At 36.2% G+C, this 26904-nt stretch overlaps 1 protein-coding gene across 3 annotated transcripts in view; it reads right to left on the minus strand.

Annotated features, from left to right (window-relative positions):
* Window positions 1–7386: 7386 nt before the first annotated feature.
* The window catches only part of LOC576050 (protein kinase C and casein kinase substrate in neurons protein 1), a 45499-nt gene continuing 25981 nt past the window's right edge, over window positions 7387–26904 (minus strand). The window contains exons 7-10 of one of the 3 annotated variants that reach the window (XM_011675493.2): window positions 26662–26807; window positions 18925–19071; window positions 10707–10849; window positions 7387–9393 (exon numbers count right to left, since the gene is read on the minus strand). In XM_011675493.2, the coding sequence (XP_011673795.1) occupies window positions 9287–9393; window positions 10707–10849; window positions 18925–19071; window positions 26662–26807 (543 nt within the window). In that variant the 3' untranslated portion in view covers window positions 7387–9286. Of the gene's footprint in view, window positions 9394–10706; window positions 10850–15538; window positions 15587–18924; window positions 19072–26661; window positions 26808–26904 lie in introns of all 3 variants that reach the window. The other 2 variants (XM_003725570.3, XM_776397.5) reach the window with 2 other exon arrangements.

Here is a 26904-nt window from a genome sequence, read left to right on the forward strand (position 1 = left end):
CATCATGTTTGTGTCAATTATTTTTGTTTTGTTTGAGTTGTATCTTAGGATGGGACTTTACAGACATCAACCCATGTAATGAATTTACAATCTCAGGGAGCATCTTGCATAAACAATTGCAATTAAGAGCAACTCAAACAGTTAGCGCAAGTCCCAAATTTGCGCTCTTGAATTGCTTAAAATCAAGGTTTGTTCAAGTGCAAATTTGATGGCAAAGGCCCCTGATCATACAGACTTGAATAGGGCAAGAGAAGTTGATGACATTTAAATCGCATCTAAAGGAAAGAAACAATTGAGGGGATCGGCGTGGGTGTTGTGTGTGTGTGTGTGTTTGAGGGGATCGGCGTGGGTGTTGTGTGTGTGTGTGTGTTTGAGGGGATCGGCGTGTGGGTGGCTGGGTGTGTGTGTGTGTGTGGAGGGGTCGGGGGGGGGATGGGGTGGCTGCATTCAACCAAGTTCATATGTACAATATATACGAACAATAATACAAGCATAATTATGCTTCGATCCCAAGCGTGTAATAAGGAAAATATGTACATGCATTATTCATGGTCAAAGAAAGGATTTGTGAAGTATTACGTAAACAGCCGTTACCATAGCAACCCAGTATTCTGGCTTGATAAACTTTTGTGTGGAAAGGAAACAAGGGAAAAGATGCTACTACTCTACAAATCAGCAGCTCATAATTTGCTTGTCATTGTAATGTTGTACAGTTGTAGGTTTTTGTGTTCATGACTCTGCAATTGTTTCCATGGTCACTTGTTTGTCCGTAGTTGCGATTTGGCGAGCTTCTTTTACTTTCCTGCTCGTTTTATCTCTCTTCATCTCTCTTCACTTCTCTCTCTCTCTCTCTCTCTCTCTTCCACTCCCTTAATCTCTCATCTCACTGCTGATCCTTGCCCCTTCTTTCTGTCTTGCTCACTTAGTCTCTCTCTCTCTCTCTCTCTCTCTCTCTCATATCTCCCCTTCTGCATCACATTTACATGTACCTTGCATTATAATTCCTTGAACATTAATTTGCTTATTTTGGAGCTCCAGTTTCCCCCCCCCCCCCCATTTTTTCATACTGCTCTCACTATGAACATGACAGACAAAGAAAGCGGACAAAATATATAGTTCCTCAGGTAGACAAAGGAACATCCCTTCACTGCTATTATGTAAAAAGGTGAATATGCATGTGACACCTGTTCCACACTTTTTTACATAAAGGCAGTGAAGGGATGTTCCTTTGTCTACCTGAGGAACTGTATATTTTGTCCGCTTTCTTTGTCAGTCATATTCATAGTGTCTATTAAGATGCAGTATGCACCGGTCCATATACTATTATTAAATATAATTTATATGTTGTGCTACCATTAAACCACTAAATAAGTGCAAATTTCAATTTGGAAGTTTGGTCCATGGATTGAGGCATTTCTAAAAAATGTGGTGGAGAAATATTCATTATTAGCACAATTACAGTCATTGTTCTTTTCAAATGTGAATTTTGTAACTGGCAGTGTTTTATTCACCCCATTTGTTGTGTACAAGAATGAGGTCTTCAATTTTCACTCATAGAGAGAAAACTACAGAGTCATTTGATCTGACATTTTGCACATACTTTCATTAACTGAACTTGATGCTACAGATGAATTTCGAGATGATTTCTTAAGGGCTTGCAAATCCCTGATACAGGCTTTAACATGCAAGGCCAACTTAGCGAAAGAACACTGCAATACAATGATGATTTTGTGACTAAATATATATAATATATATTCATATGTATAAACGGTAGCAAGGATGGACATTGTACCAAAATGTCTAGAAACAATGTATAACAGTGTAAGCTTTTCAACAGTGCAAATCATATCACAAATGATGTCACAATCTAAAATCTCATATATACACAAGCTCTAACATATGGGAAGCAATTCGATGGTAATAAAATGATATTAACATTTCTCAACAATTAAATTTGTTAATCAGAAGTATGAGATACCTCAGTAAATAGGTTTTTATTATAATTAAATAGTCATTAACTGTGAAAAAATCCATAAAAATTAATCCTTTGAGCCGACAACTGATATGTGTCATTCTGTCACGAAAGATGTTAACTCATACAATTTCCAGCTATTTGGTCGATGCCCACAATTATACAATTTCCACACAACTGCGCAAGGAGTGTCATTTTTGACAGACATGGCGCATTATAAATGTTCACTATTATTATTATAATCATTAAAATCAAATCTTTCACAAACACTTGTGTAACTAATGACAATTCATCATCATAACACTTTCTGGTTAATTTCTGCCAGTCTGAGTAACAAATTTAGGTGTTGAGAAATTTGCTATTTTGTATTTCCATTACCATGTACCTTCCCAGAGGTCTTTAGAGATCCTTCGACACTGACAGAAATCTATATCTACTGCAGGTCAATGTTGCCTCCAAGAAATTTAATACAAAACTTTGTGAAAACCAAATTTAAAGAAACAATATGACATTAATTTATTCATAAATTTCATAAATTTAATAGACAATGTATATTTCAACCATATTTTGTGAAAGCTCTACAGATATCAGAAGCACACCCATCTTGAAAGATACATTTAATTATATTTTTGTTAATAAGCACCGCAAGATAATGTTTCTTTTCCCGAAAGATCCAAAACAAAATGTGGAATTCAAGATTTTGGCCGCCATTCATAAATGAGTACTAACCTTAGCCTAGGTTTAAACCCTCATTCTTCAATGTATGTACTACATTTACATAATCAACCTTGCACAATGCAATCTCATTCTCATTTCTCAATTTTTGATACATTAAACGTTGGGCGGGCGGGCAGGACATATGCAGCACTGATATTGACTGAATGCGGTGTTAGCTGGCTGGAGCCGAGTTGACCCCAAAATGCACTTTGTTTAAAAAACAAATGGGCTTTACCTTCTTTCTTTTTTTAATAAAAAAAAATTACTTTCATGATATCATTTCCCCTTAAGGACAACCCAAACACTGTGTCGAATACATGTACAGACAGTTCTGACGTTTGACCCGTTTGATGAATTCGTCGGTGAAAGCCAGAAGGTCGTTAACTCTGTGTTGACATATATGAGTTAATGCCCTTCTGGCTCCATATAGATCCAATCAATGGGTGATCTCAGTGCTGGGATGGTTACCTATCAGCAGATGAGATGAAGAAGGACCTTAAATGACATGAGTTTTACTCCCTTTAAGCTCTAAACAGATAGTATTTGTGCTATTACATGTACTGACTACATAATCTCATATTATCTGCGTAATGTGCTGAGATATGATACTCTTTCTCTCCCCCTTTATAAAAAACGTGTAAAAACTTCCAACCTGTGATTATATCTCAATTTTGTCTCATTTTAAACTGCTTCTCTAGGTTTCCTTATACAAATAGTATATGTTACTCTTGATATAATTATATCACACTGCTGCAAAGCCACTATTGAGAAACCCCTCCAAACTAGTTTGTTAAATATAATGATACCTTACTTTTAAATGAAATATATACATTTACATGCACTGATTCTTACATGATTTACATTTCTCTGTTTGCTATCAATATTTCTTATTTCAATTTGGACAATAGTACACGATTAAAACATGACAGTGCTGCTCTACTCAATCATACACAACACATATAATAATAACACAGTAAGTGAATCTAAGGGTTAGATAATAAAAAATTGAGGAGAATATTTGTATACAGAGCAAATACTAACTAAAAGATACAATTGGAATCATACACATACATGTAAGAGATGTCTGTTTATACAATGCAATTTGCGTCAAAAACATCTTCAGTATAATTCACATTCCAGATAACATTGGATTTTCACTGCAGTACAGATGTAACAGAAAACTGATGGAAATTGATTTGTGAATAATAATAGTGGTCCATTAAATGAAGCATGTATGGAGCTTGTATCAAATTTGCAAATAGTGCCATTCTATTTTCTCTGTGTTTTTTTTTAATCAAAATTTGTTCCTCTTTCTATTCTGTCCTTTCACCTTCTACCATCTTCTTCTCTTTCTTCCCTTTTCCGCCCTTTCCCCCTCTTCTTCTTCCTCTCTTCATTTTCCCCTTTTTTATACTTCTTCTTATTTGTTAATTTTGTTTTTCTTTCTTCTCTTTCTTCTCTTATCTAAAGTGGTTAGCTTGTCATCAGCAGACACATTCAATGCTGGCCATATTCAAATAAAAAGTAAAATGATTTTGGTTTGGAACAATATTGAGATAAATGCATTTGACTAAACAATGACATGGTGTAAACAGACATACATCTAGAGAGAGAGAGAGAGAGAGAGAGAGAAGAGAGAGAGAGAGAGAGGGAGAGGGGGGGGGGGGGCTAATAGTACATTGAATTACTGCTTTGCAATATATACATAAAAATAACATTTCAATTATAATATTAATACAATGACAAATCAAGAAATATTCTCTACAAGCTTGAGTAAATATTATTGCTCTTATTACCTCCTTTAAAAATAATCACATATATTAATCAGTGAGAATCTTTGAGAGTTTGATAAAAATCTAAATGTTTATATCTGGGGCCGTATTCTGAGAATGAGTTATCTTTTATAGATGTAAGGGAAGACAATGCTAATTGTCATAACAAACTGAGATTACGTGGAACCAACATTGGTGCTATAACAGATGTCTCTTTTAACTTTAAAGCAGATGCAGTCTGCTTTGCACAGACATTAAACAATGACTTCTCCTAGTTTTTATTTGTAATGACAATCAACATGATTGTAATATACTAACAGAAAAGATAACCTCATTTTCAGAAAACCAACCCTGATTAGTTCAAATGATAAACTCAAAGCTTTCAACCAATTTGCTTCAATCTTTTATACGGCATTGTTGTGCCATCATTAATGAATATTAAGTACTATTTTAAAGCAAAGAAACAAGAGATGTACATGTATACCGCAGCGTATTGGCTTTTAAACAATTTCTTTGTAGTTCATCTATCTCTGTGTTAATGTTTATGATTTAATTACCTTCTGGCACTAAGCAAAAAAGTCCTCTTTCACTTTGTTACTGGTGCTATGACTGCATCCATTGACATCTTTAATTTTCATTAGAGTGTGGTATCTTGCAGAAAACTGACTTAACATCTCTTAGTTTTTTTTTATGTTCAAAGTCTCGACAGTATTACAGAATCAAACATAATCGTTTAAAGATAGAACCTACAAATATGCCCAAATATCCTCAACTAACATCTATATATTTATCAGTAATAAAGTGAATACAGCGTCCTGGAATCATCTTACTCAATTTGATCCTTCTCTTCAATGCGATGTTCACACATTTTGTCAACAAAATCTTACTATCGCTCACAAACCTTTCTCATTTGATAACACCTATTGAGAGCAAAAAAGGGCATTAATTCTATGTAAAGAAATGGATCAATGCCGTTCTAGATCTCAAACTACAATGCTTTTTTTTATTAACTTATATCGTGCCATAAGGCTGCATGCACACTATTGTTAAGGTGCCATGTACATGCTAGCAAGCTATTGCTCCTCTGCTTCTTGCATGATGGCACGCAAATGTAATAGCAGTTATTGTTCATGCCCATTGGACTGTGCCTAGTGTTTTGCACGCGCTATTCATAGAACCATCGCGTTAATAGGATTATCTCCAAAACAATCTGGCACAGGGGGATTTGGGGCCGTGGCACAATGGGGATTAGCCCTGTGGCAGGATAAGAGTTAATTTCTCTAAGCATGACTCATCAAAATCATACTTTCAGTAATTGATTTATCCTTCTTTTTTTAAAAATCTGATACTGCTAAATCATACTGCAACATTTCTGTTAAATAAAACCAATTCCAATTACTTACGACAGGTTCTTTCTACCATTCCATATATGGGTATATATAAAAACATTCTTTAAAGATCATATTTGTTGATATTTACAGCAGAACTTTCTACATGGAAGTACAAAAACATTAATACCATATCAGTTATGAAGTGTGAGTGCCCTATGAACTATTGATCAGTAGATATTACACACAACTAATGCCCTCCTGCAGCACGACAATGATTGATACATAGGGTATATCTTCTTCGTAACAATGAGGGCACTATATTTCTTTAAACAACGTTTAAACCACACCTCATTTATATTCATTGTCACGTTCCCTGATGCATACACTTACACAATGGGCGGATTTTCCACATCTAACTGATACAATTTTGTTTATAATTTTGTTTACAATTTCATTTTATACAAGATTATCAAACGGGAATGGGGCTGCACGCAAGGAACGTTGGGCAAAAAATCAATATACATTGTGGACAAGTAAATAATACAAACAAAGCTGCACAAAAGTTTCATAATTGATAGAAAATCTATTTTTTTTGTTAAAGTCATTTGTAAAGCTCTTGCTAATACCTCATTTATACAAAATACACACAACACTAATGTTTCCATTTAGAATCCCTTATCTTGGCTAAGAGAGAAAGCTTTCACTTTCTAGCTAGCAGCCATTTTGTACTCCTGGGTGGAGAAGCAGACGAAGACATCAACTGCCTTAGTCTAATCTCACAAACTTCTTACAAGCCCAACTATAGCACTCTCATAATAAATAGACTTTTAGGTACCCTCCAACTTTTGTAAGTCCAGATTGAAAAGAAAAAAAATTAAAAAATGAATTCTGATACCTGAATCCTTTCCTTTCAATTGGCTTACTACAGGGATGACCAGGTTTCAGTGGGAAATGGTTTAAAGTGAAGCATGCTATATGGGTGGAAACATTGGAATGGTCATTGGAATTAGTCATCTAATGAAGTTTATATTGAGGAAATTAGGCTTTAAAATCCTTTCAACTATACTACCATAGTGTAAATGAAATCCTTAGCACTCTTGTTGAATATCAACATTATCTTGCTGCACTAAATGCTGATCACTAGTAGTTAAACTTTAAGAGCTGCCCCCCCCCCCTTGTTCTTAAAGGTAAAGACCAGTATTGGCAACGCCCCAATTTCAAAAATGAAATGGAAGCTCTCATTACCAATCATGTGAAAGAATATGTTTTGACTAATACATGATGATAAAAAATTTGCCGGGAAACCGCCTACTAATTTATATATTTGGTAAACTTATTTCTCTCATGGTCTGGTGAGAGAGATAGGGTAGTCCCATATACATCTTTCTGTGTATAGTGCTTGTAACTTTACGAAGAATGGGCCAAATTTCTTATCATTTTGATGATTCCAGAACCTTGCAAATGCTAGATGCTAGATGATCAACCTTTTCTGATCGATTCCACAACGTTTCTTTCACAATGCAATCGCATGACCATTACTGGTCTTTACCTTTAACAAAATTAATTAACAATTAAACAAATTTCAAGACCATTCATTTCAAATTATTAAGTAGTACCTTACAAATCAAAGAACCATCACCTTGCTTACATCCTGGAGCTATAGAATCGAAAACTTGCCACACCCTATGCTCCACAATGTACACAAATAAATGAGGAAAGGATTTAAATTAACTGGGTTTGATGACACTAGGGTAGGGAGGGAGTGATATAAATAAAACAGAAATGATAATCCAAGTATTTACCAGTACTTATCCAACAGTACAAATCATATTAATTGAGAAATATGGACAGATAGCTTGAAAATAACACATCTTTGTACTGGCTGAATCTAAATAATCATAAACAGAAACACAGAATATGAAAGCTATGCGCTTAATAGAATACAGAGGAAAGTAGACTTAAACCTGAATATTATTTACATTGTACAGTGTACATTTTCAATATCCAATCTGTAGATTAGAAACTAGACATTAGTCTATCACACCAGTTGGCCGAGCTGCTCTACTGCAAAATAAAGACATAACACAGTCATGTGACTTAAGTGTACAAATCAGGTGATCAAAAGTAACTGTCAGGTGATGTATGAAGTTGCATTTTCATTCTGTCTGCTTTAATTCTGTGATCGATTATTTTTGCTCCCTTTTCATTGTTTGTTTACATGCTGGTATCATCATGTATTTACAAGGGCACACAATTGGAGCAGAAAAAGCCTACCAGTAATCCTGCTACTCCAAACAATAATGTAACTAATGATATTGGTGATGTCATACATACAAACAAACAAACAAACAATAAACATCAGTTGAAAAAAAACTTTTCAAAGATTTCATTTTACTAACACCAGTTTTACTGCTTGTAGTCTTTCTATTACAACATGAGAGATTTTCTCCTACTCTCCAAACACGCTGTATTAAATAAACATGTCATCCATATAATACTTGTCACCAGTGTTGGACATTTTGCTATTTTGTAATACAATTACCAGTTGTACATGTATATTCATCAATATTATAAAATTTGGAATAAAAAGTGCCTCTTCTTATTATGAAATGAATTTTAAATGAATCTATCTCTGGTCACCTATAGAAATGATTCAAGCATGTTTTAATAGATATACTCACTGATTGATATAAAACAAACCTTCAAATGGCCCAATAATATTTGTATCTAATGTATCTCTAACAGTTAATATAATATTGTATGGTTAATAATAAAAGAAATGATAGCATGTTACAAAAGAAAAGATATATTACAGGGTGAATGTTTTCGAGTTCAGTGTTAATTCAGTGGTCTGTCTCAAAAAGAGTTGCGATCAATTCTAATTGATTGCTAACTTAATATCAGATATTGTAAGAGCACAGTCACACCAACATGACTAACTCCATCCCGATAACAGACCAAACAAGAACTTGGTTTGGAGTCAGTTTGGAGTCGGTTTGGCGGTGTGACTCAAGTATAAACACAAGATAGAATTTAAGTTTGCAATCAAATTGGGGGACTTGCAATCAATTTCTAATGATTGCAACTCATAATGCAGGGCCTAAAGTGTGATGAACGTGTGAATTACAGGTAAGTAAACACTGGAAAAGTTATTTTTGTGCTCCTAATAACAATGTAGCCGTAATTGATGACCAACGATCTTGTGTATACCTGCTTACATACATGTATAACCAACATTTATTAATTTTAAATTTACTAGTCAAAACATGATCACACCAATGACTGTAACTGAAAGTTATTTTGATCTTTCAAAAATTTGATTGCAAAGTTGTCTGAAAAATTTCTTGTAGAAGTTTTGGCATAAAACTGCAATGTTGTGAATTAGCATACATGTAAATCCATTACAGAATATTACAGCTAACATCGTAGCAGACACCTAACACTATTATGTAACACAGAGCTTGAAAACGTTGAGAATGTATGAATAGTCAGTCTCACAGGTCTTCTACATAGTTTGCAGGGTAGAGCCCTTCCACGTCTCCTACCTTCCCTCTGCACCACCCTTGCTCATCTTCATCCTCTAGCTTCAAAAACACAACACCTATATGACAGAGAGAGAGAGAGAGAGAGAAAGAGAGCAAGAGGGAGGAAGAGAGAGAGAGAGAGAGAGAGAGGCAGAGAGAGAGAGAGAGAGAGTACGAGAGAGAGAGCACGAGAGAGCAAGAGAGAGGAAGAGAGAGAGTACAAGAGACACAGATAGAGATACACAGACATATACAGAGAGAGAGAGAGAAAGGCAGAGAGCAAGAGAGAGAGGGAGAGAGAGAGGGAGAGGGAGAGAGAGAAAGAGAGGAAGATAAACAGACATATACAGAGAGAGAGAGAGAGAGAGAGAGAGGAGAGAAAGGCAGAGAGCAAAAGAGAGGAAGAGAGAGAGAGAGAGAGTACAAGAGAGATACAAAGACATACAGAGAGAGATATATAGAGAGATAGAGAGTACGAGAGAGAGAGAGAGAGAGAGAGAGAGAGAGCATATGAAATTGCAATATGAGTGAAGGCGTAATGTATAAAATTGAACCACAACAAAATTACCAGGTATTCTAATGTAAAAGCTTAAGAAGTATGAAGAAAATAAAGGGCAACATAAAACCCTGTTTATAGGCTGCACATGGAACAAAGTCTGACTTGAGTTCCATACAAGCCCTATTCCCTATTCTTACATGTAGTACTCATAATAACAATACTAGCAGTGGTAATAGGAGTAAAATTAATACTAATAATCAATAATAATACTACTTCATGTACTAGAACTTCTCATATTACCACTACTGCTCCTGCTACTACTACAGAGCTGCCAACCTTGTGCGACCAAAATAAGGAATCATGATGGCCAAAAAAAGGAATTTCAAGCAAAAAAAAAGGAATTCATCAAAACGAAACTTACAACCACGCGCGACACACTTCCAATGCAGAAATGTTCATTCATCATGCTGTTTTTTCCATACAAGCAGGTAATTTTTTTTGGTGGTTATTTTGGTATTATCGGCATTTCATTTTTTTGGATAATATTTTTCTCTTCAAGTATGTTTTAAAATTAGTTTTCTATTGAATTTGTGATAAAATCACCATTTTAGGGCAGTTGTTTGATGTGCGGTATGAAAGAAAAAAAGAAAAAAAAGTATTTTATAAAGAAAAAACGTTATACCGTAATTTGGAGGAAAAAACAGAGTAATTCCGGCAAAAACAGAATGATTGGCAGCTCTGCTACTTTTAGAAATAATAATAACAATAATGGTAATGATAATAATACAAATGATAATCTTCTGGTCTGTTTGGAGCCAGAAGGGTATTGACTGATAAGGTAACACCCTTCTGGCTGGCTCCAAATGGACATGATAATGATAGGCTTCGTACCCGACTTGAAAGAGAGCTCATCTGCCTCGACACCCACGTAGTCGTATAGCGCCCTCACCTCTACACCATCTTTCTTCCCTACCCCACCATCGTCTTCATCGTCGTCATCATCAAAGGGTGTGTGGCTCGCTTCCTGGTTACTTCTGTCATGGACAAGGACAATGCAATAGGGGGTCTTACTAACAATATTACGCAGACGGGGTGCAAATTTACACCCCTCAAAGGACAATGCAATAGGGGGTCTTACTGCCAATATTAACAGAAGGGGTGCAGTTTTACACGCCCCGAAGGACAATGCAATAGGAGGTCTTACTACCAATATTAACAGAAGGGGTGCAGTTTTACACGCCTCAAAGAATAATGACATTTGGGGTCTTACTAAATCAAGCAGAAGGCATGCAGTTTTACATCCTTCAGATTCTTTTTTTCTTTGCTGTGTTTTTCTAATCTTCCTTTATTTAAGGGGGTTGGAGTTGGGGAACGACCAAGTTATAAATAAAATGCTTTTACATAAGAAAAGATAGAAGGTCTCCCTACCAATACTAAGAAAAGGGGGTGTAGCCCAATACCCCTATAATGCCTATACATGGGGTAAGACTTATTACATACGATAAGTATAAATATTATTTCTATCATTAGGGGGTTATACTACCAGTACCAGACCGAATAGTGTAGCTCTACACCCCTTTAAGAGCCATCTTTGTATCATTGGGGGGGTATACTACCAATAGCAGAGGGAAACAGTGTAGTACTGCACCCCTATTAGAGCTATTTTTGTATCATTAGGGGGTTATACTACCAATACCAGGGGCAGTGTAGCACTACACCCCTATAAGAGCTATTTTTGTATCATTAGGGGTTTATACTACCAATACCAGAGGGATAGGTGTGGCTCTTCACCCCTATAATAATACCTAGATTTTTACGATTAGCTTGGCATAGAATGATGGAGAGCTAATAAGGGGGTCCCACTACAATTTCCAGTGGATGGGGAGGGGGTAGTTTTACACCCTCTTAAGAATAATTATTCTAAGGATGATGGAAACAAACAACTATAATATGATTGCAAAGACTCTCAGAAATCAACCTGAGGCAGATTCACTAGGCTTGTGCATCACATTTTCAGATGTGTGAACATGACAATGACTTTATAATCCAAACATTATATTTTTAAGCAATATAACAGGGTATATCAAATTGCCCTCCAGTCCATTCCCTGAAGTCTTTGTAACTGTGTTAAAATTAATAATATATAGTTTTTAATGAAGAATTCAAGACATTTCCTGTTTTGTTTTAAATAATAAAACAAACAACAAAAATACATATACATTATCCATGATTAGTACACATCAAATGGGTTATGTTAAATGTTGGTATTAGATGGTGTGCACTGCAATGGTTTGTATTAGTAGAGTTGTATTTGCTTATAAGTGTTTGCTGATACAATGTAGTTACATTATCATTAGCATTATTCGTTAGTCAATGTTAGTGAGGAAGAAAACGCTGTTTATTAGCACATCACCAAGGTTACGTGCATCTACATTTCTCATCAAATGCCAAAGACTCAAATACTTTTCAAAACCGTGCGTAAAGCTTGCAAGTAATTACATATTCCCATGACAACGATCATTCCACACCATGCACTTATGATGATGCTACATGAACAACAAATCATATGTAAGGAAGACTTGATCGTCATAGTGCATTGAGAGCAAGAAGGATGCTTACTCATCTCCTTGATATAAAGCAGAGTTAACACCCTTTTGTGGCTCAGCATAATTAACAATTCTTGCTCATGCCAATACATCAATCAAATGGAATATTTGTTTAATCGTCAAGACATCATACTGTATCTTCTTTCTTTCTTATTACAACAGAAACAACTTAAGGTTCTTCTGGCTCTCCTCTTGTAATCATTGCTAGTTATTTTTATTTCCTCAACTCTCAATACGTGCTTGACTCCTTGATTAAACCATCAAATGAAAAATAAAAATGAATTTACAAAACTGGTGTTAGAATATGAGAAAAGCAATGAAAGCTTTGAAAAGTTCATTTGAACTTCTTTCTCAGAAGCACCAAGATGAACTAAAGAGAAAATGTGGTATTTTTCTTAATTTTTCTTCAATTGTTATCTGTTAAACATTTCTGTAACTGTTATCCTCATCTGAATTGAATGAGGGAAAACAAAGCATCTCCACCAGAGTCAGTGGTCTGTAAGATCCAATTGATATTTGAAGCTGACATAATCCATAAGTGGGGCAGTCAAATTTAACAACACATCCATTGCCTAAAAAATAGCTGTACCACTATCCTATCAACAGAAAGAGAGAAAGAGGCAGAGAGAGAGATAAAGAAAGAGAGAGGGAGAGAGAGAGAGATAGAGAAAGAGATAGAGGTAGAGAGAGAGAAAGAGGTGGAGAGAGAGAAAGAGAGAAAGAGGTGGAGAGAGAGAAAGAGAGAAAGAGGTGGAGAGAGAGAAAGAGAGAAAGAGGTGGAGAGAGAGAAAGAGAGAAAGAGGTGGAGAGAGAGAAAGAGAGAATGAGGTGGAGAGAGAGAAAGAGAGAAAGAGGTGGAGAGAGAGAAAGAGAGAATGAGGTGGAGAGAGAGAAAGAGGTGGAGAGAGAGAAAGAGAGAAAGAGGTGGAGAGAGAGAAAGAGAGAAAGAGGTGGAGAGAGAAAGAGAGAAAGAGGTGGAGAGAGAGAAAGAGAGAATGAGGTGGAGAGAGAGAAAGAGAGAAAGAGGTGGAGAGAGAGAAAGAGAGAAAGAGGTGGAGAGAGAGAAAGAGGTGGAGAGAGAGAAAGAGAGAAAGAGGCGGAGAGAGAGAAAGAGAGAAAGAGGTGGAGAGAGAGAAAGAGAGAATGAGGTGGAGAGAGAGAAAGAGAGAATGAGGTGGAGAGAGAGAAAGAGAGAAAGAGATGGAGAGAGAGAAAGAGAGAAAGAGGTGGAGAGAGAGAAAGAGAGAAAGAGGTGGAGAGAGAGAAAGAGAGAATGAGGTGGAGAGAGAGAAAGAGAGAAAGAGGTGGAGAGAGAGAAAGAGAGAAAGAGGTGGAGAGAGAGAGAGAGAGAAAGAGGTGGAGAGAGAGAAAGAGAGAAAGAGGTGGAGAGAGAGAAAGAGAGAAAGAGGTGGAGAGAGAGAGAGAGAAAGAGGTGGAGAGAGAGAGAGAAAGAGGTGGAGAGAGAGAGAGAGAGAAAGAGGTGGAGAGAGAGAAAGAGAGAAAGAGGTGGAGAGAGAGAGAGAGAAAGAGGTGGAGAGAGAGAGAGAGAGAAAGCGGCAGAGAGGACAAGAGAAACTGAAAGTAAGAATTAAGCATACTTTGATTATTTATCATGAAAAAATAATAATCATATATCGCAGCTAGTATTATATTGATTTAAAATATAGATATAAGATATCAATATAAATATAGACATGTATATACATTTTGTTTGAGGGCCAAGGCAGTGACTTTAATTAACTTCTTTTCTTTTTTACCAATTTGCTTCTTAATCATAAATTTAGCTGCATCTTGAAAGAATTATTACTAAAGAAATACAAATCGATCTTACTAGAGATATTAGTTCCACTCACATCAAATGATAATTAAATAAATAAATATTTGTCCTTCCACTACATCACATATAAAGCATTCAACACATTGTTAGCAACTGTAAGATAATCATAATATAGTGCGTAAATATAGTTATCCCAATATAATCTATGCATAGATGCATTGATCTGAGCTGCAATGCATTCTGGGTATGTTAGTAGGCAAGCATCACACTTGTACCACCAGAGGAAGAAGATTCGACACAGAAGAATTTCAAAGAAAAAAGAGCCACAAATTTTGAGGAGAAAAAGAGCTGCATCCATAGGAGGGGGATTTAAGTCTTATTTACAAATACCATGTTAAACCACCTAAAAAATGAAAAAATATGCATCAGCACAATATGCATTGTGCAGGCTTCATACTGTTGTATCTCCTAACACACAGATAAATCATTAAGATCAACATTCATTATGCGAGCTACATTTTTTTTCCAGCTCCATTTCTCTTCATATCCTTCCTATATCCCATGTACAGTAGTATGACCTTGTATGTGTCCTGTTCACCGAGGACACACTTTTTGTGATATAATACAGCAATAAATAAGGAATACAGTAATTAATGAAATTTCAAAGAACGATATAGAGAGGGGAGATGGATTTGAGAATTTAAAAACAGATTTTACAAAGGTATTTGGGGTTTCGTGCAATGTCAGATTATTTGAAAATGCATCTGATGAAAGCGACATGTAAACGGGCATTAACTCAATACAATACTACACACAGAAAACACAGTTAATGCCTGTTTGGCTCTAGGCATACGAGATAAGGTCAAGATAAATGAATGCTTTATTCTAGGTACTATAGTGAATCTAGCTAGCTCCTCTCACAAGCAGAATTTCTGACATAGCACTACCACTAGGAAGGAAAAAACAAAGAAACAGAGTGGAGAGAGAAACAGATAAAGGACGATGGGATAGAAAGGGTGCTCTGACAATCATTACGAAGACGTCAATTGCCCCAGGCTTGGTTTGGTCAAAGGTACAGGGTTAGGATTAGGATTAGGATTAGGATTAGGATTAGGATCAGGATTAGGATCAGGATTGCAATTGGGTTTCAAGTTGAGTTTCAAGTTAGGTTTAGAGATAGGTTGAAGGTTAGGTATAGCAATGTAGGCAGGGGTGTAGAAAATCTATCCGCAGGTTGCATGTGTCGTACAACTCTAGAAAGAGCAACAGATTGGGGGGAGGGGGAGAGAGAGAGAGAGAGAGAAGAACTAATTTTCTTCTGTCGGGCAAGCAGAACTTACCCAAAGTCGTAATCGGAATGTTGATAGTACCCAGGGTATGACTGTGAGCTGTTATGACACAATCACACATAAACAAACAAGCATACAAACAAACAAACAAACATACAGACGACAGACAAGTACACACATATATAAGAGATGAAAAGGGGAGAGAGAGATGAAAGAGAGATGAAAGAGTGATAAGGAGAAAAGAAGTGACAGGAGAACGATGAATAGAATTTATAGCAGCAAAATGAGAGAACAAAATCATGATATAAAGATAAATCCAAGTTAGAGAAATAATAATAATAGAAAAAAATTAGAAATAAATAGGAAAGAAGAGGGATAGCGGACATCATTAGTATAGATTACAAATAAGAAAAAATATGATGAAAATAAGACATAACAGTGATACACAGAGACAGATGAAGATGTAGAGATATGGATGAATAAAGAGAAAGGGGGAGGGACAGATAGAGAGAAAATAAGAGGGAGAGGGGGAGAAGAGAAGACATGAAACAACACAAAATGACCAACACAAACAAAATGACAACCCAAACATACACACAAGCATTGGAAAGAAAGGAATAAAATATGTGGATTTGGATAAACAGTGATTATTATCTCATCATAGCACCACCATCGTAGGCTTGGAGTTACCCAGCTATGCACCTTCAACTGATTTACACAAACAAACATAGAACACTCAGTGATTGGCTAAAAGTGATATGATGATGTCATGTTTCCATTGTCATTCAAATCATAAATCATGCATAATTCATGAGATATCATGATTGAGCATTATGTGCTAAAGGTGACTGTAACTATTGAAAGAAACAAAAAATGTTCATGAAAATTTACTGAAAAGATATGAAATCAATCTAAATGAAAAAGAACACTGAATGAAAACTTTGGGGTCTTAGAATTTAGCAGTAATTCTAAATGACACAAAATATATCTAAATGTGAATGATTTTTTTTTAAATGGGCAGATGGCAGAGCAAAATCATAAATTGTTGCCTTGATCAATTTTAAGATGTTTATTCCTGTGCACTATCATCAGTGAAAAATGTGACCAAAAAAAGACAAAGTGTCAAAAAGCATGCAGAAAGATAAAATTGCACAATTATTGCAACAACAGGTATTTTTTTTAAAGGTGCTAGGGCATTTTTGAAAAGACATCTTTGTTTGAATTGCACATAAATCTATAAACTAACATTAGATATTCACTGGAATGTACAACAGCAATTAGAATAATCATATCATTTGATAGATGTCAAGTTGTCAACAATACCTTTAACAATTCACAAATATCAGTATTTCTCACATTTTACTAAAAAGTGAGAAATTAGTGACCCAATGTCAAAGCAAGCACCTCCAAACATGAAAATATCACGACATGTGATTAAGTTTTTAAACTCTCTCTTACAATAAAAAAAATTAATGGAATAGCAAACAATTACAAATACATCTAAAATGGTTTAAACCTCTGATTAAAAAAACAAAGGAAAAAAATAGAAATACAATGTATGACATCAAATGCATTTTATATACACTTGGTTTATGTTGATCACTATTATCATTCAGTGAAGACATTCAGTGTAAATTGGTAAGTCAAGAAATACCTAAAAAAAAACCTCCCTGAACCTGTATTGATAATGCTATAATCAAATCTCATACATGACATTCCAAGCTAAGAGAACCAGATGGACGTTGAATCGTTCTAAAGAAAAATAATCTTATGCCTTTCTGGTAGCTATACAACAAAAAGAGTTTATTATTTACAATTTCATCACTTTAGACTCAATTTCAACCGCGACAATGATCATGGAATATTGTAGGATCGCATTCATATGTTTACAATATGTTCATTTGAACCAAATTCATGACCCGTACCAAAACTTTGTAATACCTTTAATGTATTTAGCAACAGTGAATAACAATCATGGAGAGGAGAATTTCAACTCATATGATGTATGAGTAATGAAAAAACAAGAGTGAAATAAAGTTTTAAAATGTGGCTGGGTAGAAAAAGATATTGAAAGGGGAAAAATGAAAAGTGCAACACAAGAAGAGTGGTTGAATAACTCTTTAGAAAATGGATTCCATTATCCATTTCCATGGATTTAACAAGGAAATCATCAAAATCAGTGCAGTAGTCATTCATGTGCAGCTGCTAACTTACAAGAGGATTAAAACTTTAATGCATTTGGAAATCATTTTCTGAAGATACACTCTTTCCTCAGTGACAGTGCTCATGCAGCAAGATACATCATTAAGCTCAGTGCAGTGTTCATCTTGTTTTACAGGCAAACCAGACTTGTCATTCGAGAGATCACAATTTTCTTAGATGCCAAGTTTCCTCATAACAATGCTTCATGCAAAACCAATGAAAACAAAATCATAAAGCTCAATGCGACAGACTGAGCTGACATATGCTCTGCCGAAAATTTGCCCCTGGCTTTCTTCCATCTATATAGGGGTAGTGCTGCTGTTGCAATTAGGTTTAGGGTTAGGTGTAGTGTTTATTCTAGGATGGAAGTTATGAATTTGGGTAGAGTAGGAAACAGATTTTTGTAATGTAACCAAATCTCATGCGTACATCTTTGTAAAGAAAAGAAGAAAACAAAAATATATTTATATTTCAATAGTAGGAATGTGATTTGCATACATTAGTTGTTGCCAGGTAGGACAAACATCATGGCTTGTCCGACCAGACAACACATAATATCGTCGCTGTTTTCACGAAGTGACGGTAGTGAAAAAAAATTGCATTCACTTTGCGTTACGATTTTCCTCACTACCGTCACTTCGTGAAAATAGGGACGATATATGCATTTGCATTCTGACTATTAAAATACATTTATTCATTACAGGTGAATGAAATACTTGTATTGAGGCACTTAACAAAGACGTATGCATTAAATTTGGTTACATTACATAAATGGTCTTTTGACGAGAGCAACTGTCGCCAGAGTTTGAGTCCTTTAACTCATCAGCCATTGAGTGTAGGAGGAAAGCCTTCAAAGGGAATAAAACTCACGGAAGTTCTCCATCAGATGCAAAGTCTCCTAAGGTACATGCCTCGTGCAACAAAGCAAAAATATCCTAAAGCTTGATGAAACAGGCATCTCATAAAGGGGAGTGGAAACCGTCTATTAAAGTTCTACACGATTTTGTCATCATTTTTTAAAGTGTAGTTTCCTCCTGACAATGTCTCAGCCTCATGCAGGTGTTTTTTTTCAAATCAAAGAAAATTAAATCAAATCATAAAACTTGGTGCAGCAGTCTTTAAATAATAAGCAGAATCAAACTCTTTGGAATGCTAATGTCGTTTTTGTGACATTGTGGGGATGATCTTTCTTTTGAGATGCCAAGTTGCCATGACGACAGGAGGAACGAACTCACCGGTTTGAGGGTAGGGATGAGGAAGAGGAATTGCTATTTATTTCAGGGTAGAGAGTGCAGGTCAAGGAACCGTTTCGTCGAGGGGCTGGGGTAGGTTTGAAGGGTTTTCTTGCGTCGCTGTCGTACGCTGTTTCATCACCCAGCGAGCTGGGCATCAGTAATCAAGATTTATACAGGGAAACAATTATATGAATAGAAAGTTGCGTTTGTAAAATTTAATCTAATTTAATATTTAATACTTGGATTAAATATTCCCTACCAAGTACCCCTATTTTATAAAAGGAAACAATGATAATAATCATTATAATTATATTTAACTGTATTCACATAGTGCATTTTCAAGGTAGACATTGAAATGGGCTAACGATGATGTCATTAAAAAGATCAGTGAGCTTTGAGAGAAAGCTAATTGTGGAGAATCAATTAAGCTTACGCTTTAATATTATTTTATTACTTCACACTCGAATTAATAAGTTTCCTACCCAGTGATTTATCAGTTGGAGCTTACAAAAGCATGTTACAGAGAAAAATAATGGAAGGAACTGTTTTTGAACTATCAGCATTTGTGAATAAGTACATATGTAAGGAGTATTAAAGAGCAAATAGTAATTTATATGATATACACTTGAGATCATAAAAACTAAAATCTATTATAACAGACAAAGTTATCATTTGATCCTTTGGTTTCAATGATGGTAATGAATCTCTCATTTGTTTTCCTTAAAACCCTATTTCAGCGTGATCAAAACAGTGATTATTTAGTTTGGGTTTCCATCTACAAATGGGTTAGACTGTGGAGAAGATGAACTCTATCGCAATGCAATCAAATGCAGTTTTAGGTCTCATTTAATTCTGGATCATCCGTACATGACTTTACATTCAGAAAGCTGCATCAAGTCCAAGACACAATGTAGCCCAAACATGGTCGAGCAGCGTACATGTAGCCTAAACATGGTCCAACAAGCACAGGCCCTATGTCATGGAACTACAAGACCAAGACCAAGACCACATACAAACTCTAAATGCATTACATTGCCATGGAGATGAGAGGTAACTGTCTGCACATTGCAACTACTCAACATGGGCCTCTGCAAAGCGCTAACTAATCTACGGATATGCAAAAATGAAGATGGTCATAATCTGGGCAATGTTGCTTTGATACATGGCTAGGCTAAAGGTTGACTTTTGATCTACCGGTAACATTTATTTTCAAATGTTGAATATTAATCAACAATCTTTCACTTTCTTACACAGATATTTGCTGGCAGGGTGTGTAATTTAACAATTTTTGGACTGCCAAAGGGGGTGCATTTTCCAAAGGGAAAATAACTCCCTTGCTGTCCCAAAATGTTATATTAGGGAGGAGGGGAGAAGTAGGGGAGGAAGAGGGAAGGGGAAGGGGGAAGTGGAGGGGGAAGAGGGATGGGAAGGGGGATAGGAGGAAGGGGGAGGGGGAGGGAGAAGGGGGAAGGGGGAAGGGGGGAGGGGGATAGGGGGAAGGGGGAAGGGGGAAGGTGGAAGGGGGAGGGGGATAGGGGAAGGGGGAGGGGGATAGGGGGAAGGGGAGGGGGATAGGGGGAGGGTGAAGGGGAGTGGAAATGGAGAGGCAAGGCAGGGAAATGAGGGTGGAAAAGGATGGGCAAGGCAGCTAAGTCACAATGCAAATGTTGTAGATGTAAAAAGGTGTCTTTACGTTATGAAGAACAATCTTGCAGTCTCATAGGATAATTTATCATGTCCGGACGATGAGCAGGTAGATAATCTATTCCTATACAAAGGAGTGGGGGGAAAAAGCACATCAAACAGGGATGGGTAAAGCTTTATTGAAGTATGGTTTAAACTTGTAGTCGGGTAAAATTCTGGAAGACAAACATGTGTAAACCACACTGTAGTTTATATACAGTAGGCTTGCGGGTGAACCATGTGAGAGAGAGAGAGAGAGAGAGAGAGGATTGAGGAGTCCTGATCTACACTGTAGCTCATCTAAAAGAAGCATTAAAAGCAAATGGGTTTTATACATGTATGAAGTATAGCCTGAGAGCAAAGCTAAGCTGAGAGTGTCCACACTATTCCTGTTATACGAGTAGCGAAGCATGTCTGAACACAATCCCACATCCCCCATGCACTGTGTATCTATCAAGCCATTGGTCTCACTACTACAAGCCGAATCGTATTCTAGTAGAATCTGAATGAGGTCTCTATAGAACTATCAGCCAAACGCCATGTAATGATGACAAACATGTAACCTACTATCAATTCTTATTACTAGACACTTTTTATTGCTAGACACGCACACAGATAATCCAGTCAATGAAAAAGATAATTCTACATATGAATACAAACATGTATCACATCCTGTCTCCTGCACACACATACACCAGGGACCCGTTTCACAAAGCCTTTTTTCAATGACAAATGACAAAAATTAGTGACAAATCTGCTGATAACCAATCAGAAGCAAGGATTTTAGGAGCTTATAACAAAAACTGTCATTTGTCACTGATGAAAAGTTTTGTGAAATACCCCCCCCCCCAGGAAAGAGTTTATACTTTGTCTGTAGAGCTAGAAGAGCGTTCACTTTGCCTCAAAGTATATGAGTCTCTAATAACGCCCTTATACCCCCAAACAGACAACTTCTCTTAAAGTCATCTGATAGTCTACTCAAACATACAGTGCACACCAAATCCTACAAACTATACAGACATATCTTGAATAAATTGTAATTATTCAGTTACATATGTGAATGATGGGACTTGGGGGGGGGGGGGTTGGGTATCACGGTTCATTAGAAACTACAACCAAAAAAGGAAAAGAACATCACATTCTCTAATATCTATGTATATAAAAAAGTAACACCATGTACATCTGTAATTAGTTATAACTACGTGTAAATCACTATCATCACCAATATATATCACCAATCTACAACTGAGGAGATACAAGTATATGTATAACACCATGCAAACTGGTACATGTAGTAAGCTACACTACATATCGTCTGTTGAGCCCTTCTGGCTCCAAACAGATTCTAGTCAGGTCATATCAAAGGTCATATCAAAGGTCAAGGGTCAAATGTTAAATGCCTGACCTTGACTGGCTTCCCTGGGGCTCATCTTCCCAGCCCTGGTAGTGGGGCCACTTAAAATCAGGTCTGGGGCTACTACCGGACGTGGGCGGACTAGCACTACTGGGATACGTCCAAATATGGATGGAGCATGTCCATATATGGGAGCAACATGCCCAAATATGGATATAATAATACATCCAAAACACACAGAAGCAACATATCCAGATAAGGAAGTATAACATCCAAATAAGGTAACAGTACATCCAAATATGGAAGCAACAAATCACAATACCAGTACAGGTGTAACGTATCCAAGACACAAGGTATTATGTTCAAATAAGGTAGGGATATATCCAAATATGGAAGATACATATCCAAATATAGACACAAGAAAACAGAATATGGGATAATATATTTGCAGAGCGATGGGGATAATTCATACCCAAACATCATAAACAAGAAGTTTTGAGGTTATATGGATTGGGGCAGGAGAGGGCCACACATGAGGGTGGGAGGGGAGGGGGTTGTATATCAATATCAATTATACAAACAGGGGCATACAAGGGGGAGTATTTCAATTATTCATAGTTTTATCCAGGAAACAGAGAGTTCATCAGGTGTAAAGATAAGCCGTAACAACATTTTCAGTTAAAAATTTGTACCAAAACCATGGCACATTGGGGAAAATGGTGGAATTTATTTGGGAATAGATTAACAGGAAAGTGCAATATATTTGATTTTCAAAGTTTTTATTTTGGTAATAAATAAAAATACAGAATATAAATAAACAAACAAAATCACAATAAAAACAATAAAGCAAGAAAGGTGTACAAAGATATTTTAGATAGTTCATTAAAAAAAAAAATTAAGCAAGAATACAGTCATCACATTGTATCAGATTGACACCATTTTAAACAAACAAATGAAAAAAACAAAAACAATACAAGGAAAATAGTTTACATAATCAATTCCAAGGAATGCGAAAGAGAGAAATAAGAAAGATAAAAAAATAAAAAAAGATTAGAAATAACTTCAAATTAATTAATTCAAAAAAGATAATCTTTATTTTTAGACTGGCATCAGAGCCATTTACAGGTCTGGGGATTTTTTCTTTTTTTAAGTCTAGTAAAAAGAATTTCACAAATAAATAATAGTAATAATAATGATAAGATCGATTTATATACAATGTAGCATAGCTTTTATAAAAATATAATCTACTGCCCTGTGATGAAAAACAAATACTCCTAACAGTACTACTTTACAGACAAACGATGAAAATAAAAACTATTCAAAAGCTCCTGAAAACAAGTGCATCAGTCGTCTTCATCAAAACTTTACAGACAGCAACAGACAAGGCTTTCTTATGTCTAGAGGTAGATTATTTCAAAGCTTTGGAGCTTGTGCCTGAAAAATACACTGTGTACATAAGCTGAACATGACTGGGTTGTCATAGGTAGTATCATGCCAAGATTTGACTGGATGCCAGAGCTTTATCCCTTGGCCAGGACATTGACTTACCCCTGGTGATCCCTTAGCTTATAGGGGAATTCCCCTGAATCCCTGGGGATTACCCTAAACTACAATTGATGTAATATGATGTCATCAATGAATGAAATCACTTGCTCAATACTCTATAAATTTGATCTGGTTAATCTTGGATGGACTAGACTTAAACTGAGAAGCCTCGATTGCACGGTGATAGAATCTAAAAATAGAATTTAGGCAATATCAAATACTACATGCATATCAGTGCCAAGACGAGACTAAAGAGAGATATGTGTTTGAGAGCACTGTGATGTCATAACTGAATGGGCTACCGGTTCCTGACATCACAAAGTTACTGAGTAAAGTAGAAAGCTGTACATTGAGCCATTGCTGTGGCGGCATGATGGCTCAGTGGTACGGCAGTGGTCTCATACATGGGAGGTCCCAGGTTCAAAACAAAATTGATATTCTAATGTACTTTGGTAAGGCATTAAGCATCATTATTAAGTCCCTAAGAGTGAACTTGAAGCCCTCGGTCCACTGGTTCCTTACTAAAGCATACACATGCTTTCTTAGCAGACCAGTAAAACAAACAAACCAACCAAGCCAAAATACTACAAGCAAACCAGTCCCAAATTGAATCTTCGGATTGACTAGACTAAACAGAGAAAATGTTGAAGAGCACCATTGATGTCATTTGGAAACAGAATCACAGTCCCCACTATCAAAATTATTTGTGTAGTATAACGCTGTACAATAAAGGATCCATCTCAAAAGGTTGCACCATGATATTGCATCAGCACTCAAAGAGCAAAGACCAAAGAATACAGGGATGAACAATTTCCAACAGGTAGCTTCAATAGCCAGGGCCTCAACACCTATATACATTTGTGTTTTGTTGTGTTTTGTATTTATTTCTTGGATTCTACTGAAATATTGGCATCTGATTGGCTGGGAGCAAAGTTGTCATAGAAATGTAGCAATTGTTATTGCTAACAAGTTTGATGAAACAGGGCCCACATTCAAACTTTCCTCCATTCTAGAATGTCAACATTTCAATAGAAAAAGAGGCTCAAAAGAAGCTCCATGACTCTCTGCAGCTGAGCACAAAGAACACCAAGTGGAAATCAACGTCCAAAAGAACTACGGTATGACTTTCATTCTTGACTTTACCGGCACACTGGAAATGAACTATATGTGTAACTTGTAAAGAAATCTTTTGGGTTGGACCTAGCAAGTAAAGACCGTGAGTTTCATCCTGTAATTGAAAACAAGTAAACAAAATATTGGAACCAGCGGGATCTGAAGAATAATAATAATAATATTCAGCTTTTATATAGCGCTTAATACATCTCGGACGTCTATAAGCGCTTTATATATATACTATTACCCCAGTCATTGGATTCAGTGCTTGCTCGCACAAACTGTGTGCACAATCTCCACTCCCTGGGGAGCATTACAGCCAGGAAGCGACTCAACCACCAGGCCATCACTGGTCCATGTCATGAACTGGAAACACATGCCTCATCTCTCCTGACTCATTCAGACTTATTAATATTCATCAGTCCGCCATTGGGACAATAGCTGTGAATATTAGGCTTCCTGGGAGACGTTTCAATGGTTGTAAAGAACTTAAGAAGGACCTGTGATACCAGATTGAACGGCCTTCTGGCTCTCAGTAGATCATCTATTTCTCCATGACACCCACACAGCTAACTCTAAAGTTGCACATGACCTGGGGGGTGTTCCACAAAGCCTTTTTTCAATGACAAATCTGCTGATAACCAATCAGAAGCAAAGATTTCGGTAGCTTAAAACAAAAACTGTCATTTGTCAGTGAAACAGGTCCCTGGGCAGCATTTCATGAAACCATCATAAGTACAAGTTCACCGGAATCCCATTGAAACGCGTGTTAAACTTAATACATGCATTACGCTAGGATGTCGGTGAACTTGTACGTATGACGGTTTCTTTAGACGCTGCCTAGGGTGATATTTCTCTGAGCCACAATTGTCATAAAGATATAATTCCTGGTTCCACTTTGATGGAATACAAATACTTTTATCCCTAAAGAATACACTAGATATAATAATAATAATATTGGATATTTATATAGCGCACATATCCACCCTGCAACGTGCTCAAAGTGCTCCAAGATTTCCCCGGCTCTGCTAGGCTACCGATTTTGATGCTCACAGCATTCAAGGAATCCCTTCCTACTGTATATATGTATGAAAGCATCCAGATAGATGAGACAAAAAGAAAGACACAGCCAGAGAAGAGGGGTATACACAAGCTGTAAAACTTAAAACTTTTGTGTGCATGAAACGTTCGCAAATTTCGCGAGTGAATCAGATCTTCGAAGTGTCAAGCACTAACAAAACATTTTGTATTTTTCATTTATAGGCAAAAGCGAGAATTTAATCTCATTTGGCACAAAATAAAATTTCTTAATAACATTTTTGTGTTATTTCATTTATTGGTGATAGCGAGAATTTAATCTCATTTGACACAACATAAAAAAAGTTATTTAAATTGTTGTATTTTTCATTTATTGGCAATAGCGAGAATTTTAACTCATTTGACAAAACATAGAATTTTTGCTTTAAATTTTTAATTTTTTATTTATTGGCAATTGCTAGAATTTAATCTCATTTGACAAAACATAGAATTTTTGCTTAAAATGTTTTAATTTTTTATTTATTGGCAATTGCTAGTATTTAATCTTATTTGACACAACATAAGATTTCTCAATAAAACTTTTGTATTTTTCATTCATTGGCAATAGGGAGAATTTAATCTCATTTGACACAACATTACATTTTTGCTTAAAATTGTGTATTTTTCATTTATTGGCGATAGCGAGAATTTAATCACATCTGACACAACATAACATTTTTTGCAAGTTACAAAACTTTCATGCAGTGAAATTGACCACCACTTCAGTTTCATATCGCAAAATTTTGGGTTTACATAATATAGTGCTAGAAAGAGAGACGAAGAGAGAAGAGAGAATAGGGGGAGAGAAGACAGTTTTTATTAATAGCCACCTTACAAACAAAAACCCCTAGTAAAACCCTTGATTACTGACCCACGTGTTATAATAAACATATCCCCAAAACCCTGGACAGAAAAACCACCAAAACTCTATAAAATGTCCTTTGTATAAAGGTGTTGATTCTCACCTGTCACCTAACCCTTGGTCGTAGTCCTGGTTGGAGTACTCAGAGGTTGATCGGTAGGTGTGTATGGCCACATTCTCCCCACCGGATCCACCTATGTTCCCTTTAGACTTCTTAGAGCTGATGGCATGCATCTCATCCGTGTATTCCTGTAGGCATAACATGTGGTCAAAGACATCATAAAACAAACTTGATGAGAACTGCTACTGTTCACTTAAAGGTTCTGGTCATGTGATCGCATTGTGA

The sequence above is a fragment of the Strongylocentrotus purpuratus genome, unplaced genomic scaffold, assembly GCF_000002235.5.
Source record: "Strongylocentrotus purpuratus isolate Spur 01 unplaced genomic scaffold, Spur_5.0 spur5_scaffold_18, whole genome shotgun sequence".
NCBI lineage: Eukaryota > Metazoa > Echinodermata > Echinoidea > Camarodonta > Strongylocentrotidae > Strongylocentrotus > Strongylocentrotus purpuratus.